At 40.8% G+C, this 14,498-nt stretch overlaps 2 protein-coding genes across 4 annotated transcripts in view; both read right to left on the bottom strand.

Annotated features, from left to right (window-relative positions):
- Positions 1–71: 71 nt before the first annotated feature.
- Positions 72–4,470, bottom strand: tsr2 (TSR2 ribosome maturation factor). Its single transcript, XM_060930918.1, has 5 exons — positions 4,380–4,470; positions 2,963–3,053; positions 2,752–2,843; positions 2,321–2,485; positions 72–1,208 (listed from the first exon to the last, which is right to left on the bottom strand). Exons 1-5 carry the CDS (start codon positions 4,458–4,460, stop codon positions 1,086–1,088), a joined length of 552 nt encoding a protein of 183 aa, XP_060786901.1. The 5' UTR covers positions 4,461–4,470; the 3' UTR covers positions 72–1,085.
- A 2,086-nt stretch (positions 4,471–6,556) lies between these two features.
- cdk16 (cyclin dependent kinase 16) overlaps positions 6,557–14,498 on the bottom strand; it is a 104,600-nt gene continuing 96,658 nt past the window's right edge. For 2 of the 3 annotated variants that reach the window (XM_060932429.1, XM_060932430.1), the window contains one exon: positions 12,274–13,456. In XM_060932429.1, the coding sequence (XP_060788412.1) occupies positions 13,419–13,456 (38 nt within the window). In that variant the 3' untranslated portion in view covers positions 12,274–13,418. Of the gene's footprint in view, positions 8,541–12,273; positions 13,457–14,498 lie in introns of those variants that run through there. The other variant, XR_009655544.1, reaches the window with a different exon arrangement.

Below are 14,498 nucleotides of genomic sequence, written 5' to 3'. Positions count from 1 at the left end.
TGACAGACAGACCGGTTAACCAGTATTACCCTCCTTTCAGAGCAGGGGCATAAACTTTTTTTTTTGAAGTGTTTGGATTTAAAATCTTTATTTCTAGTTATAAGAAGCATAGCTGTGCAGTACCAGTCAAAAGTTTGGATACACTTTCGAATTCGATGTTTAGACACTTCATGTCTTAGAGTAATGATGGATGTCGTTTACTTAGTTGATCAGTTCTGGACATAATACTGCTGTATGGATGACTACAGTTGTGGAACAGGGGCATTTTTTTTATTGTTTGATGATGTCAAACGCATTAAGGCAGCATGAAATGCATCCACTATCTTTTGACAAGGCACACGTGTTAATTGAGAAGCATTCCAGGTGGCTACCTCATGAAGTTGATTAAGATAACCCCAACAGTGTGCAAAGCGTCATCGAGGTAAACAGTGGATACTTTTATTTCATGGTTTTGATATCTTCAGTGTTCTACAAAAAAAAAAAAAAACCTACAAGTTCAGGTGTACAAACTTTTAACTAGTACTGTAAACAGATACTGAAAGCAGCGTATTATACGAACAATTTGTTCAATGTGTATAAACATATTCAAAAGCATTAAATTCAGAAAATAAGCTGTACGCTGTCAGGGTGATGAGAAGGTTGAGACGTTGTGAGAGTCCCTGAACACACACACACACACACACGAGACTCGGACTCACGGCAGACGTGTCCTGCAGAGCTCAGCCTTTCCACACGAGGGCATGACGAGCCGAGCCAAGATGAGACGTAATGAAAGCACTAAAACACGAACTGTGAAATGGAGCTTACAGTCTTATCCAGGAATAAAAAGGGCTGTGATAAAAGCAGAGAAGACCAAACTGGAGCATCGTGAATTAAATTAAAAGAAAACAACAGTTTTTGGAAAACTGGACACAGTAAGTTCAGTTTTTTTTTTTTTTTAAACCACCATGTAGTATCATAAACAAACAGTCTTATTCCCACCCACACTATCACCATGTAGATGTCGACATCTGCTCCTTTATCACAAGTTTTTTTCCAGACACAGCATTTCTGGCCCTCCAGAGTTTGTAACTCGTTCATAATGGTCACTTTTTCCTGCGCACCACCGTCCAGCCATCCTCCTCCTCCTCCTCCGTAGGTGCAGATGAAGATGGCTGCTGCTGTTGCTTTGTTGAAGCTCCTGCTCCAGCTTCATCACACTCCATAGACTATACAGAGAAAAAGTGAACCAGATGTGTGGCAAGATAATATTTTCATATTGTTTTATGTAAAGGTTACCATTCGAAAGCTACTATTCTCCTATAACAGTGTTTTAATCCTCTTAGCCCACAGCAATGTTAAAAAAAAATGCACTATTATGTTGAACATCTGCAAAACAAGTTAGTTCCTCTCGTGTTATAGCATTTATAAACTGTTGTTCCCTAACCAGCCTCTTGTTTTCTCTCTCAAAAGCATGTCATGTTGCGACACCAAAGACTCCTTCTATAAATATTAAAACATCTGCTTACATAAAACTCCACTGTAGCAATAATTCTATGCTTTGCTTTTTAAATAATGTTTGGAATCCGTTTATTATTAGTCTTGGATTCTGCAATGGGTCAGTTATTCAAGTTCCCGCAAATTACTTGTTACTATAGAAACGATAATGCATTTTTATACTATGAGCGCACTAATATAAACCTTGCAGCCGGCACTCCTGTAAGAGACGCTGTTATCAAATAAATAATATTGGCTGGCGTTGAGTGGTATATCAGATATATTCCATTCAGTGAGCACGATACTGAACGAGTAGCTGAATGGAATATAGCCGATATTATTTATCATCATACATACACATTCCTTTCGGGCGTTCAGTGCATCTTTCTCTTTCAAAATCTTCCGTATTTAACAAAGCAAACCTCGTGGCCATGTCCGTTTACAAATTGTCACAGTCACTTGCTAGCGCAGAAGTTTTACATCTCCGACGTGTGACGTCATGTTGTCTTGACAACCATGCAATATTGTAAACCATATTCAACGCTCATTCTCCATTGGGTAGAGTGACGTAATACACGCAGGATAAGCGATATGCGAACAATATTGCACGCTATCAAACCAAATGTTTTTATTCCATGGAAAAAAAGTGTCCTGTATGTAGAATAATGTATTTTAATCAACATCTTCCAACCAATCAGAATGGAGACGTCACTGACTGACTGAACCACTTATGATTTAAAGGTTATTATTATGCTATAAGAAGAATTTTACTGGAGACAGTCAGGTGGGTTTGTCAGTTTACAGCATCATCACTGATTGCAGTAACATTGAATAATAAACAAACCTCTTCATCACCATCATCGTCGCCATCCTCTGTAGGAGATTTAATAGGCGTGACCTTTGCCCTCCCGCTGGCCTTTTTCAATGCTAACTGGCTGATCTGCTGCCTGACCTCAGCCAGTTTCCCCTGCTTACACTGCTGGAACATCTCACACACTTTCTGCGCCACCTGAATACAAAACAACGAGAACGCACCAGATGTTAAACACACTGCAGCAAAAGTGTACAGAGATTCTGTTCAGCTAATAATTGGATAAATATAACAAAATGTTTATATGTGGAACATATTGACTATATAGGGCATTAAACACCAAGAACCTAATAAACCGAGTCTATATTTGGCTTTGTCTTTAAAACCACACCAGTTCAAAACTTCCACACGCTGAACTCATGCAGTTTTACAAGTTTCCCTTCATTTAGTAAAAATAACGGCACCTGTGGCAGGCTCCCGTCATCCACCACTGTGTCAAACTCATTATTCATCAGCTCAGACAGGAAGTCCTCCACTTCGTCCTGTTCGAGGTCGCCTGCGCATGAACACGTTTGATTGATTGATTGCTTTTATTGCAGAGCACACAGCCGAACGTGATTTTTCAGTCCTTGAGTCACAATGAAGAGAAAAAGCTCAATTTAACACAACACTTACTGTTGTCATGAAAATATTGTTGAACCGCATCCACCATCCAGTCGGCCTTTTGCTGGCTGTAAACTCCACCGAAGCCATTATCAACTGCTATCTAAAGAAAGAAAGGAGGAATGAATGAATAAGAAAGACACAATGCCATGCGAGTGAGCATCCAGCCATTATCTGTAGCCGCTTATCCTGTCCTACAGGGTTGCAGGTAAGCTGGAGCCTAGCCCAGCTATGGGTGAAAGGCGGGGTACAGCCTGGACAAGTCGCCAGGTTATTACAGGGCCGACACAGAGACAACCACCCACTCACATTCACACCTACGGTCAATTTAGAGTCACCAGTTAACCTAACCTGCATGTCTTTGGACTGTGGGGGAAACCGGAGCACCCGGAGGAAACCCACATGGACACGGGGAGAACATGCAAACTCCACACAGAAAGGCCCCTGTCGACCGCTAGGCTCGAACCCAGAACCTTCTTGCTGTGAGGCGACAGCGCTAACCACTACACCACCGTGCCGCCCCGTGAGTGAACATTTCATTTCCAATTAGTGCAGAGTGATAACACAATACTGATATAATATCATAAAATACATCACAGTCCAGTTCTCGGAGAGGATCACTGTGATCAGTAATCTTGTACAACACTCACTGACTGCACTGTTACTTGAAACTTCCAAACAAGTAGCTGATTTGGTGGCGTTATAAAATATTTCTGCAACACATTTTAGTTTGTGCTTTTTTCTGTTTATTTTTGCAGACATTATGTTAAAACAAAACAAAGACATTAAACCATAATTTTTTTCATAAAGTTCCAGGTACCTTTTTTTTTTTTTTAAGATGGCACAAACTTTACAAATCTTTCTGAAAGGACGTGTTTACTTGACGGCATTTCTGGAAGGAGTCTCCAGTGTCAGCGCTCTGTAACAGTAAGTTTTCCTCCATGGGAAGGTGTTTAGTAAAAATGCACTCACTGGCAAACTGCAGTGGTAGAAGAAGAATAAAACGCCTCAGCATGTGCTGTTTAAGGGAAAATAATCCGTTTTGAGGCGATAAGTTGATATTTCACTACAGCAGCACACACTCGGGTGTTGTTTCTTACTGAACATCATCTGACCAGTCAGACTGGAGAAAACAGCAGCACTGGGGTCAGAAATGTTTAAATACATTTTAAGCAGGGGCTCTGCTGAGCACTACGCCATTAATAAACCGAAGCGTAACACAGAGAGAGAGAGAGAGAGAGAGAGAGAGAGAGAGAATGATCCCCGTGTCCCTGAGGCAGTTCACACTTCAGCATCCGGAACTCGGAAAGTCTGCAGCTAACCGGTTAGCATTCAACTGTGCACGCGCACATTCACTCACTCATTCAGTACATGAAGTCTCTAAAGTCCTGACTGATCTGATTACATCTACAGCAGTAACGGACGGCACCTGTAAAACCGGCCAAGTCTCTAAAACAGCTCTCACTGCTTCCGAAAACACTTCACGTGGAGAGGAGACGAGCGCCGCCATTTTGAACACAGTGACAGACCAAAACAATCAATCACAGAGTGGAGCAGGTCAGGGCACAGAGTCGATACCAGAGAGAGATACGCAGAGACACAGAGAGATACGTAGAGAGAGACACACACACAGAGCGAACGACTGACAGACACAGAGAGACAGACACACACAAAGACAGACACACAGACAGAACGAGTGACTGACAGAGAGAGACAGATACACAGACACAGAGCGAACGACTGACAGACACACACACAGACAGACAGACACAGAGAGAGACAGACACACAGACAGAGCGAGCGACTGGCAGACACACAGAGAGAGACAGACACAGAGCGAGCAACTGACAGACACAGACAGACACAGAGCAAGCGACTGACAGACACAGAGCAAGTGACTGACACACAGAGAGAGAGAGACACAGACAGAGCTACTGACAGACACACAGAGAGGGAGAGAGAGACGGACACAGAGCGAGCAAAAGACAGACACAGTGACAGACAGACAGACACACAGAGCGAGCGACAAACACAGAACAAGGGACAGAGACACACAGAGCGACACAGAGCGGGCGACAGACACACAGAGAGAGAAACACCCACAGAGAGACACAGTGAGTGACAGACACACACAGTGACAGACAGACACACAGACGCACAGTGACAGACACAGAGCAAGCGACAGACACACACAGTGACAGACAGAGCAAGCGACAGACACACACAGAGAGAGGGACAGACACACACAGCAAGCAACAGAGAGACACGCACAGAGCGAGCGACAGACACACAGAGAGCGACAGACACACAGAGACAGAGAGCGTGAAAGAGAGAGACTATATGTAGATCTTCCCTTTCCCCCCAAAACTTGGAGACACAGTCGTCTTTAATGTCTCTGTTATACTTCAGTCCCAACTTTTTTTGTGTTTTACAGGCATCAAATTCTAGCTTCCTTTATATTTACAACATATTTAATTTGGTCAGTAAAACTCTTGAAAATCATCTTTTTGTACTTTTGTCAATTAAATAGGGGAAAGGGGGGCATCAGGCCCCAAACTTTTTTTTAAAATAGTATAAAGAATGTAACTTTATAAACAGTGTAATAGAACAAATATTACAATGCCAGGTATTTAGGAATGTACACCAAACCCAGAGCAGCCTGGGGGCCAGTTGGGGGTTAGGTGCCTTGCTCAAGGGCACTTCAGCCATTCCCATTGGTCCAGGGAATCAAACCAGTGACCTTTTGATCCCAAAACTGCTTCTCTAACTATTAGGCCATAGCTTTCCACTTCTCACAAACACAATTACAAATTAACTGTCACCAAATCCAATGATAAGTGCAACAGTTTTCCAAACAAGTCAACTTTTAAAAAAAAAAAAAAAAAAAAACCAGTAGAGCCGATTCCCTACAGGTGAGGGGCAATAAGCCTCCAACAGAAGAGTCTAACTTTAAATTTCTATTTATTTTACTGAGTACAGTTATCACACATTCCCACTGGCTCCTGAGTAATCTGTAATAATGTCTGACCTGCTGCTGATAAAGTCCGTGCATTTTCAGCATCATGGGGCAGAATAATACCTCACAGGGCCGAATGCCCCCTTCCCTTTGCCCTAAAGGTTCACATGAATTAACAAAATCATAGATTTTTTTTATTGCATTTTGGAAAATATCCCAACTTTTCTGGAAATGGGGTCGGTCTCTGTGTATGTTTTTTTTTTTAAATTGCATTTGACTACTTCATAAAAATGGTGAGTTCTTAGTGTGTTTTTAAAAGAAAAATACTAGAATTCTGCTTTATAGAAAGGTCATTGCGATTACATCATGCTGTAATGATTTGCATATCAGACGTGATTGGTTCAAAGACATTGAACCCATTTTGTGACCTCACAGACTGAACACATTTATTACACTCCATTAATCAGCTGTTCAAAAGAAATTAGAGTTTAACTCTCACATTTATAAGTGTGATAAACTTTATGGAAATACTACGGTCAATAAAATGTCTCTCACACAAATATAAACTCTGGATGCATTTGCGATGCGACGTGTAAGAAGGAACCTTCTAATCCTCAGAAAAGAATGTACCTTTATTTAACTATATATATATCATATATATTTTTTGATACAGTGAATAAACAAATATACAACATTGATCAAAGATATCTCTTCATATATCTGCGCTGTAGTTTCATCAGAACATAATGTATAAATTGTGTTTTGTTGTGAAACTGTGAGGCCGGAGTAGTAAAACAGGAGCACAAACGATCAGCATTTTGGTTATCTTGGAAGATTTAAAACCAACCCATGCAAGGTCTCATATCACTTTGGTATTAACCGAGAGGAAAAGCTAAAGGCAATCGACAAACCAAGCAGCTGCACAAAACACACCAAGGAGCAAAGATTTATAACTCATCGTTTAAGGAATGACTTATAATCTTATAGCAGTAAACAAAGAGCAGGTTATTAAACTGTTCTGAACAGAGAGGCGTACTTATTTTTAGACATGGGATGAATGACAATGAGGTGGAGGAGATTCATGAAAGTAGGATCTGTTCATGTGACTCAGGAGGCTGTGTGGAAGGGGACATGGAGAGGGCGCTGTAGAAAATATAAATATTAGAAAAATCTTTAAAAAGTGACATTTGGAAGAATTGAGGTTGTAAATTTCTTTAAGAATGACAAAATTTTAAAGTGTGAAGAAATTTTAAGCATAAGTTTTTTTTTTACCCCTGTAATGACTCATTGAGTACAAGAGCAAGTCTCTCACAATTCCCTTGGAAAATATTTTCTTGGATTAAAATTTTATTTGATCACTTGTTTAATTGAGCTGAGTGCAAAAGTTTGTACACCCCTCGAACAAAAAGTGCATTTATAGCAGCGATGCCGAAAGCTGCTGCGATAATAATAATAAATGTGCTCTAAGAGCACAACATCCCCTGCTACAATATATTGCAAATGAAATTGCAATATGCGTATTACTGTCCTATAACAATGCCTTTTGCCAAGTTTCATGAAATTCCTCCAAAAACTGTGAGAGGATTTGATTTCAGAAGGTGAGAACCCTTCCCGGGACGGACTTTACCACGACATAATCCCCCTTCAGGCCTTTCAACCAGCAGGGAATAAAAGCTAAGCAGTATCAATTAAATTTAGCCTTTTTAAACATTTTAAAAACCCTTTCACCTGATTTATTTCTTTATAACTGCCACTGACCTCTTTCTCTTCACAAAACTGCAGTTCTAAAAAATTATTAATATTTGTGCTAGCAGCGCTGAAACAAATTGTTACCCTCACTCAGGATCTTCCTGCTTTCTTCTTCTTATTCTCATAAAACTTTTTTAGGACGCCATTTCTCCCTCAGTTTTTAACCAAATCACCCAAGCAGAATACCTCTGGGCTGAATTACCTTGCTATGGCTTTTGGTGCTGATCTGGATCACTGATCCATGAAAAATTGATATCACTTATATATCTGCCAATTTTCTTGATTTCTTCAATCAGTTTTTTTTTTTTAATTTTGCTCAGGGTAGCAAGGTGCAACTTTTCCTCACTAAGCATAATTCTCTATCTCTTACCGTTCTGGATCTACAGGGTACGGTGACCAGATGTCCCGGTTTGTAACAGCTAGCGCAAATTACTGTGACTTTAGTCACAGTATCTATTTAGAATTCCTCCCCATCTACAAATCATGAGCGATTCACTTTTGCACATGCAGCTCAGTCAGATAGAATCCACTCAGATTGTGATAATCTAGTGCACAATTTTGAGATGATGGAACACAAAGCTTTGAAATATCATTACAGCTTTCAAATAGCCCGATAGAAGAGCATTCATTCATTCATTCATTCAATGTCGCATGCATCCACAGTTAGACACAAACAAAAAAAAACCTGTCTGTATTGTTTCACCCATTAATCACAGTGATGTTAACCAATTGTGAATGTCTGTGAGCTCAGGTATGTGGAAGAGGGCAGACGGCACTTTCCTCAGTGTGTTGCACTGCTCTGTGATGCAGTTGACTGGCTTCACGTGTCTCAGAGGAAGCACGTTCGCCTTCACAGTCATGCCTTCACGCTTGGCAGATGACCAACTGGAGAGAAAAATTGTCGTCAGACTTGCATTTTAGAAATTTCAGCCAGTAGTTTTCATGCTCTGAAATCAAGTCTGACCCTCATATGTCAGGAAGCCCTGAAGCCAGATTTGTTATCAAATTGAATTAAAAGTCAGGAAAATAAAGGTTTATGTCCAAACGTGAAAATGATTAAACAATGAGCTGTTAACGCAACATGAAAACTGAACGTTCTCAGCAACCTCAGGGAATGAAAATGGACGTGAGGTTGAGATGAATTCAAGAGAATCGAAGAAAAGCAAAGCATCGACATTTTACAGCGTTCTGTACAAATCAAAATCATGTAGAATTGATTATATATGATTTTTTTTTTTTTTTACATTCATGTCCTGATATCCTAAACCTGCAGTGAGAAATTCATACACAAGTTAATAAATAAGTAAACAAAAGGAACAAACATTGAGTTTGGGCCAATGATTGTATTGCCTGAAAAACAAAAATTCACATTTTGTTGTCCTCCTGCACAAAAACACGGTTCAGTCTGTGTTGCTCTGAGTCGCTTTCCTGCTTCAGCATCGGCGGCGGCGGCAGCAGGCTCGGAGAAAGTCACGGAAGTGTCCGGAAATAACAGTCCAGTCAGCCGTGTTTCCACATCGTTCAGTCCTTCAGAAGTGACAGCGAGGGCCGGGATGGTCGGTCCACGGTGGCACACTTTCCAGACTTGAGTGAAAACATGCAGACTATTGCAAGAGTGAGAACAAAGTCCATGTGTCATCATGGGAAAACATCTTCACTGGGCTTCTGTTGTTGAGGGAATGTGTGCGCGCACACATGTGTCTTTACAAATCCATGGCATCAGATTTGTCCAAAATAACTGACTGCATAAATAATAATATTCAGCAAGCTGAATATAAACCACAGAACAGGCTCGGGCTCTTGGAGCTAAATGAGAGCTCTACAGCGGGTATTGCTTTCTCATCAGCGGGTGTGGAACGTGTCCTCACGTTCACCTCCACACACAAACGCACAGAAAAACAAAATTTTCTAAAACGGCTCCACATTAAACAGGTGCAGAGCCTCAGCTCTTTAACCCATACTGAAAAGTAAACTTAAAAAAAAAAAAAAAAAAAGATTAATACTGATCATATTTCTGCTCACATGAAAAAAAAACCAACCTCTAAAACAGTCAATGTGTATAAAAGAAACATTAAACGCGCCTCTCACTGAGTGTGTAATTGGCTCAGATCACGGCGGGGAGTGTGAACACACTCAGGACCTCAGGGGAGGAGGGAGAGAGAGAGAGAGAGAAAAAAAAAAGACAGAGAAAGAGGAGAGATACAGACAGAGAGACAAAGAGAAAACACAGAGATCGAGAGACCGACAGAATATCCAGCAAGCAGGGACAACTAAAACAATGAGACTAGACCGAGATTTCTCATCTGAAATCTCACTGCGTATAATTTAGTCTGGTCATGAAAATATTCCATGTCCTCAGTTGTACCCTAAAGCCTGCTCCCTATTCCCTACAAACTGCACAGCGGGTTTTAATCCAGGTGTTTTTAATCCCTAGACACTATCTGGACAAGTTGGTCCTCCATATACTGTATAAGGAACCTTAAAAACATTATAGAATTTTATCTCCAGCTTCATGGAGGTGGTTCTGCATTACACGCTCAGACTCTATAACTCGTGCACTACAGAGTGAACAGGGCCCGTGATCAGAGACACACCCTCTGTGTGCACTGAGGAAATCCCACAGTGAACCCTACTGCTTAAAGAATCCACTACGAGCACTGTGTGGTGTTTTTAGGGAAGAGGGAGCAGGGCATGATTAGGGACACAGCCCGAGGAAACACACTGAGCATGATAAACATGTGCACTTCAGTTTTATCAGACATGTTTATATATATATATATATATATATATATATATATATATATATATATATATATATTTAAAAAAATAGTTAATTTAATTTGGAGAGAAAGTTAAATCAGTTATTGCGCTCTGTATCTCTTATTGCAGTGTGTGAGGAGGTGAAACCCACTCCAGATCGTCCACACGACACGGAGATGCTTTCATTCCGTATAAAACAGAGGAAAAGTAGCTCAACCATGGAGCTACACCAGCTAGGACTACTGTACTAACCATACAGCCTTTGATAAAAAAATTTTTTTTATATATATATATAAAAAAAAAATATATATATATATATATATATATATATATATATATATATACACACACACACATACACACACACACACACGTGAACATGTAATAATAACCTCATCATTGTGTCGCTTTAAAAATCCACTTCCTGTCATTGCACTGTTCACTTCCTTTATCTATTTACACTGTACCACAGACTTCCACCTTGTCCCTTACACACACTGTGTATGCTGCGTTCATCTAAACCACACACAAAATAAATCACAGATAAAGGGGAATGACAAACTAAAGCTCTGAGAACACAATAATAATAATAATAATAATAATATACATTAACTCCACCTACTTCACACACAGTGGCATTTTGTGTTGTTCTCTCTCACACTCACACCTTACTAGTAAATAAAAAGTTTCGGGTCCTGAGCAGAACACACTCACTGTAACAACTCCACACGCACGCAATCACAGATCCAGCATGCTGTAGCTTCCTGCTCGACACACACCTTTCCAAAAGAGGCGCATCTGTGAACACTTTTTTTTCTCCCCTCTCTCCTAATCTGATGGACGCATTAATTAATTTTTTTTTACATGCAACTTCAATTTTTTTTTTTAGCTCAAATAGATTTAGGAGCCATTTCAACTGGAAGCAAATTGAGCTTATAAAATCTTCAAATCACTACGAGAGTTGTGTAAAAGATGAAGTTTAAAGCAGCAGTGTGTCATATTTCAAGCCCCTCTTTACACTAAAGTGAATTTCAGACTCCTCCCCCTGAGCTCAAACTGAAACTACACTTGTAGGAAAAGGGGTCCTGTTATAGTTCAGGGGGTTTTAGCTTCCTGTCTGGGTTCTATTTGGAAAATTTTTTTTTGTTTTTCCGAAGAAATTACTTAAAGGAACAGTCCACCGTACTTCCATAATGAAATATGCTGTTATCTGAATTGAGACGAGCTGCTCCGTACCTCTCCGAGCTTTGCGCGACCTCCCAGTCAGTCAGACGCGCTGTCACTCCTGTTAGCAGTGTAGCTAGGCTCAGTATGGCCAATGGTATTTTTTGGGGCTGTAGTTAGATGCGACCAAACTCTTCCGCGTTTTTCCTGTTTACATAGGTTTATATGACCAGTGACATGAAACAAGTTCAGTTACACAAATTGAAACATAGCGATTTTCTATGCTATGGAAAGTCCGCACTATAATGACAGGCGTACTAACACCTTCTGCGCGCTTCGGCAGCGCATTGATGCGGAGCTCAGATATCAATGCGCTGCCGAAGCGTGCAGAAGGTGTTAGTACGCCTGTCATTATAGTGCGGACTTTCCATAGCACAGAAAATCGCCACGTTTCAATTTGTGTAACTGAACTTGTTTCATATCACTGGTCACATAAACCTATGTAAACAGGAAAAACGCAGAAGAGTTTGGTCGCATCTAACTACAGCCCCAAAAAATACCATTGGCCATACTGAGCCTAGCTACATTGCTAACAGGAGTGACGGCGCGTCTGACTGCGTCTGACTGACTGGGAGGTCGCGCAAAGCTCGGAGAGGTACGGAGCAGCTCGTTTCAATTCAGATAAGAGCACATTTCATTATGGAAATACGGTGGACTGTTCCTTTAAAACTCAAAAAAGAGGTGGAGCTGAGCAGATCTGTTCCAGCTGAAGGGGCGGGGCTTGTTTCCACACTGGAAAAATGGAAAGAGAAGCCAAAAAGAGAAACAAATCAAAATCAGTGATTGTTACTGGTCTGAAAATCACTCAATGTTACAAACGGCACCTAGACGACAGGAAAAACCTTGTATATAACAATCCAATTTAAAAATACTCCTTTAAAAAAAAAAAAGAAAAAAAAAAAAGGAGCTCTGCATCAGCACTGTGAAGGTTGAGAGTTTAAATGCCAGGACTGATGTTTCAGAAAGCCACAGTCGAGCCTCTGAGACAAGGCCGTAACCTTTAACTGCTCAGCGTTTGGTTTTTCAAGCATTGTGTCAGAACAGATTTCAAGAAGAGTCTCATTTTGGAAAAACAAGTGAAACAGGAAGTAGCAGACGGCTGTGAGGGGATAACTGCAGACACGCTGGGGGACATTTAGGGGAAACTGGAAGCTCTAATGATTTCAAGGAGGGAAAAATCTTTGGTAGAATCACGCTGTGGTTTTGGTGTGCGTGTGTGTGTGTGCGCGCGCGCGCACGCGCTGGGGCATATTGAGAACGCTGACGAGGAAGACCAAGATGAAGGCCTGAATGTGTAACAGTATTCAATCCTGTCCAACAGTCAGAGTTCTGAAGCCAAGGATATTATTATTAACCATTTGCTTCATCATTAGTGGTTCTTCTGAGTAACTAATTCAAAATAAATGAAAGTGGAAATCCGATTGGACCTGACGTGCAGTCGCTGTGTTCTTAGCGTTACAGCTGAAAGTGAGTGGCAAGAGACCATGGCTTATAGGTGCACATGCAAACAGAGCACATCATCAGGACACAAACGCTATAAATACAAAAAAAAGAAAAAAAAACAAACAAAAAAAAACAATTCTCATCTTCCCATGTAAACATCTAGTAACTCCACCCTTTTCCCCCTAAAATCAATGCCACATGACAGCAATGACTCAGTTCGAGAAGTGAGGGATAAAACCCAAACAAACAGGGATCCCTTCATCGTAATCGCGCACACAAACTTTTCCATTCGTCCTCCTCTCTTCTTTCTTTCAGCAGGGTCACAACTTGAGCCAATCAGAAGAGCAGACTCTGCCGCTGAGATATACTGTTCACTGAGAGAGAGAGAGAGAGAGAGAGAGAGAGAGAGAGAGAGAGAGGGCAGGATGATGAGTGACACCATTTGCACAAGTGGAGACATAAAACCATCAGCAAAGGAGCATCAGAGGAGGAAGATGGAGGAGAGTTCACACTGATCAGAGTCATGTGCACATCCACATGCAGTCATGGATCACCAAGTAAAACTATTTTTATATCTACAACCCCGATTCCAAAAAAGTTGGGACAAAGTACAAATTGTAAATAAAAACGGAATGCAATAATTTACAAATCTCAAAAACTGATATTGTATTCACAATAGAACATAGACAACATATCAAATGTCGAAAGTGAGACATTTTGAAATTTCATGCCAAATATTGGCTCATTTGAAATTTCATGACAGCAACACATCTCAAAAAAGTTGGGACAGGGGCAATAAGAGGCTGGAAAAGTTAAAGGTACAAAAAAGGAACAGCTGGAGGACCAAATTGCAACTCATTAGGTCAATTGGCAATAGGTCATTAACATGACTGGGTATAAAAAGAGCATCTTGGAGTGGCAGCGGCTCTCAGAAGTAAAGATGGGAAGAGGATCACCAATCCCCCTAATTCTGCGCCGACAAATAGTGGAGCAATATCAGAAAGGAGTTCGACAGTGTAAAATTGCAAAGAGTTTGAACATATCATCATCTACAGTGCATAATATCATCAAAAGATTCAGAGAATCTGGAAGAATCTCTGTGCGTAAGGGTCAAGGCCGGAAAACCATACTGGGTGCCCGTGATCTTTGGGCTCTTAGACGGCACTGCATCACATACAGGCATGCTTCTGTATTGGAAATCACAAAAGGGCTCAGGAATATTTCCAGAGAACATTATCTGTGAACACAATTCACCGTGCCATCCGCCGTTGCCAGCTAAAACTCTATAGTTCAACTCTATAGTACAGTTGAGCAACTAGAATCCTACATTAGACAAGAATGGGTTAACATTCCTATCCCTAAACTTGAGCAACTTGTCTCCTCAGTCCCCAGACGTTTACAGACTGTTGTAAAGAG

This window comes from Neoarius graeffei, chromosome 10 (assembly GCF_027579695.1).
Source record: "Neoarius graeffei isolate fNeoGra1 chromosome 10, fNeoGra1.pri, whole genome shotgun sequence".
Taxonomy (NCBI): Eukaryota; Metazoa; Chordata; class Actinopteri; order Siluriformes; family Ariidae; genus Neoarius; species Neoarius graeffei.
Note: the sequence above shows the minus strand (reverse complement) of the source record. Positions and strands in the feature narration are given on the sequence as shown.

Bases quoted from the DNA above. Each gene is read 5' to 3' on its own strand.
- tsr2 (XM_060930918.1), bottom strand. From the start codon at position 4,460: ATGGCGGCGCTCGTCTCCTCTCCACGTGAAGTGTTTTCGGAAGCAGTG. The intron at 3,054-4,379 runs GTGCCGTCCGTT...TTCTTTCTTTAG, and splicing joins AGACTTGGCCGGTTTTACAG to ATAGCAGTTGATAATGGCTT. The intron at 2,486-2,751 runs GTGCCGTTATTT...TTTTGTATTCAG, and splicing joins ATGACGGGAGCCTGCCACAG to GTGGCGCAGAAAGTGTGTGA.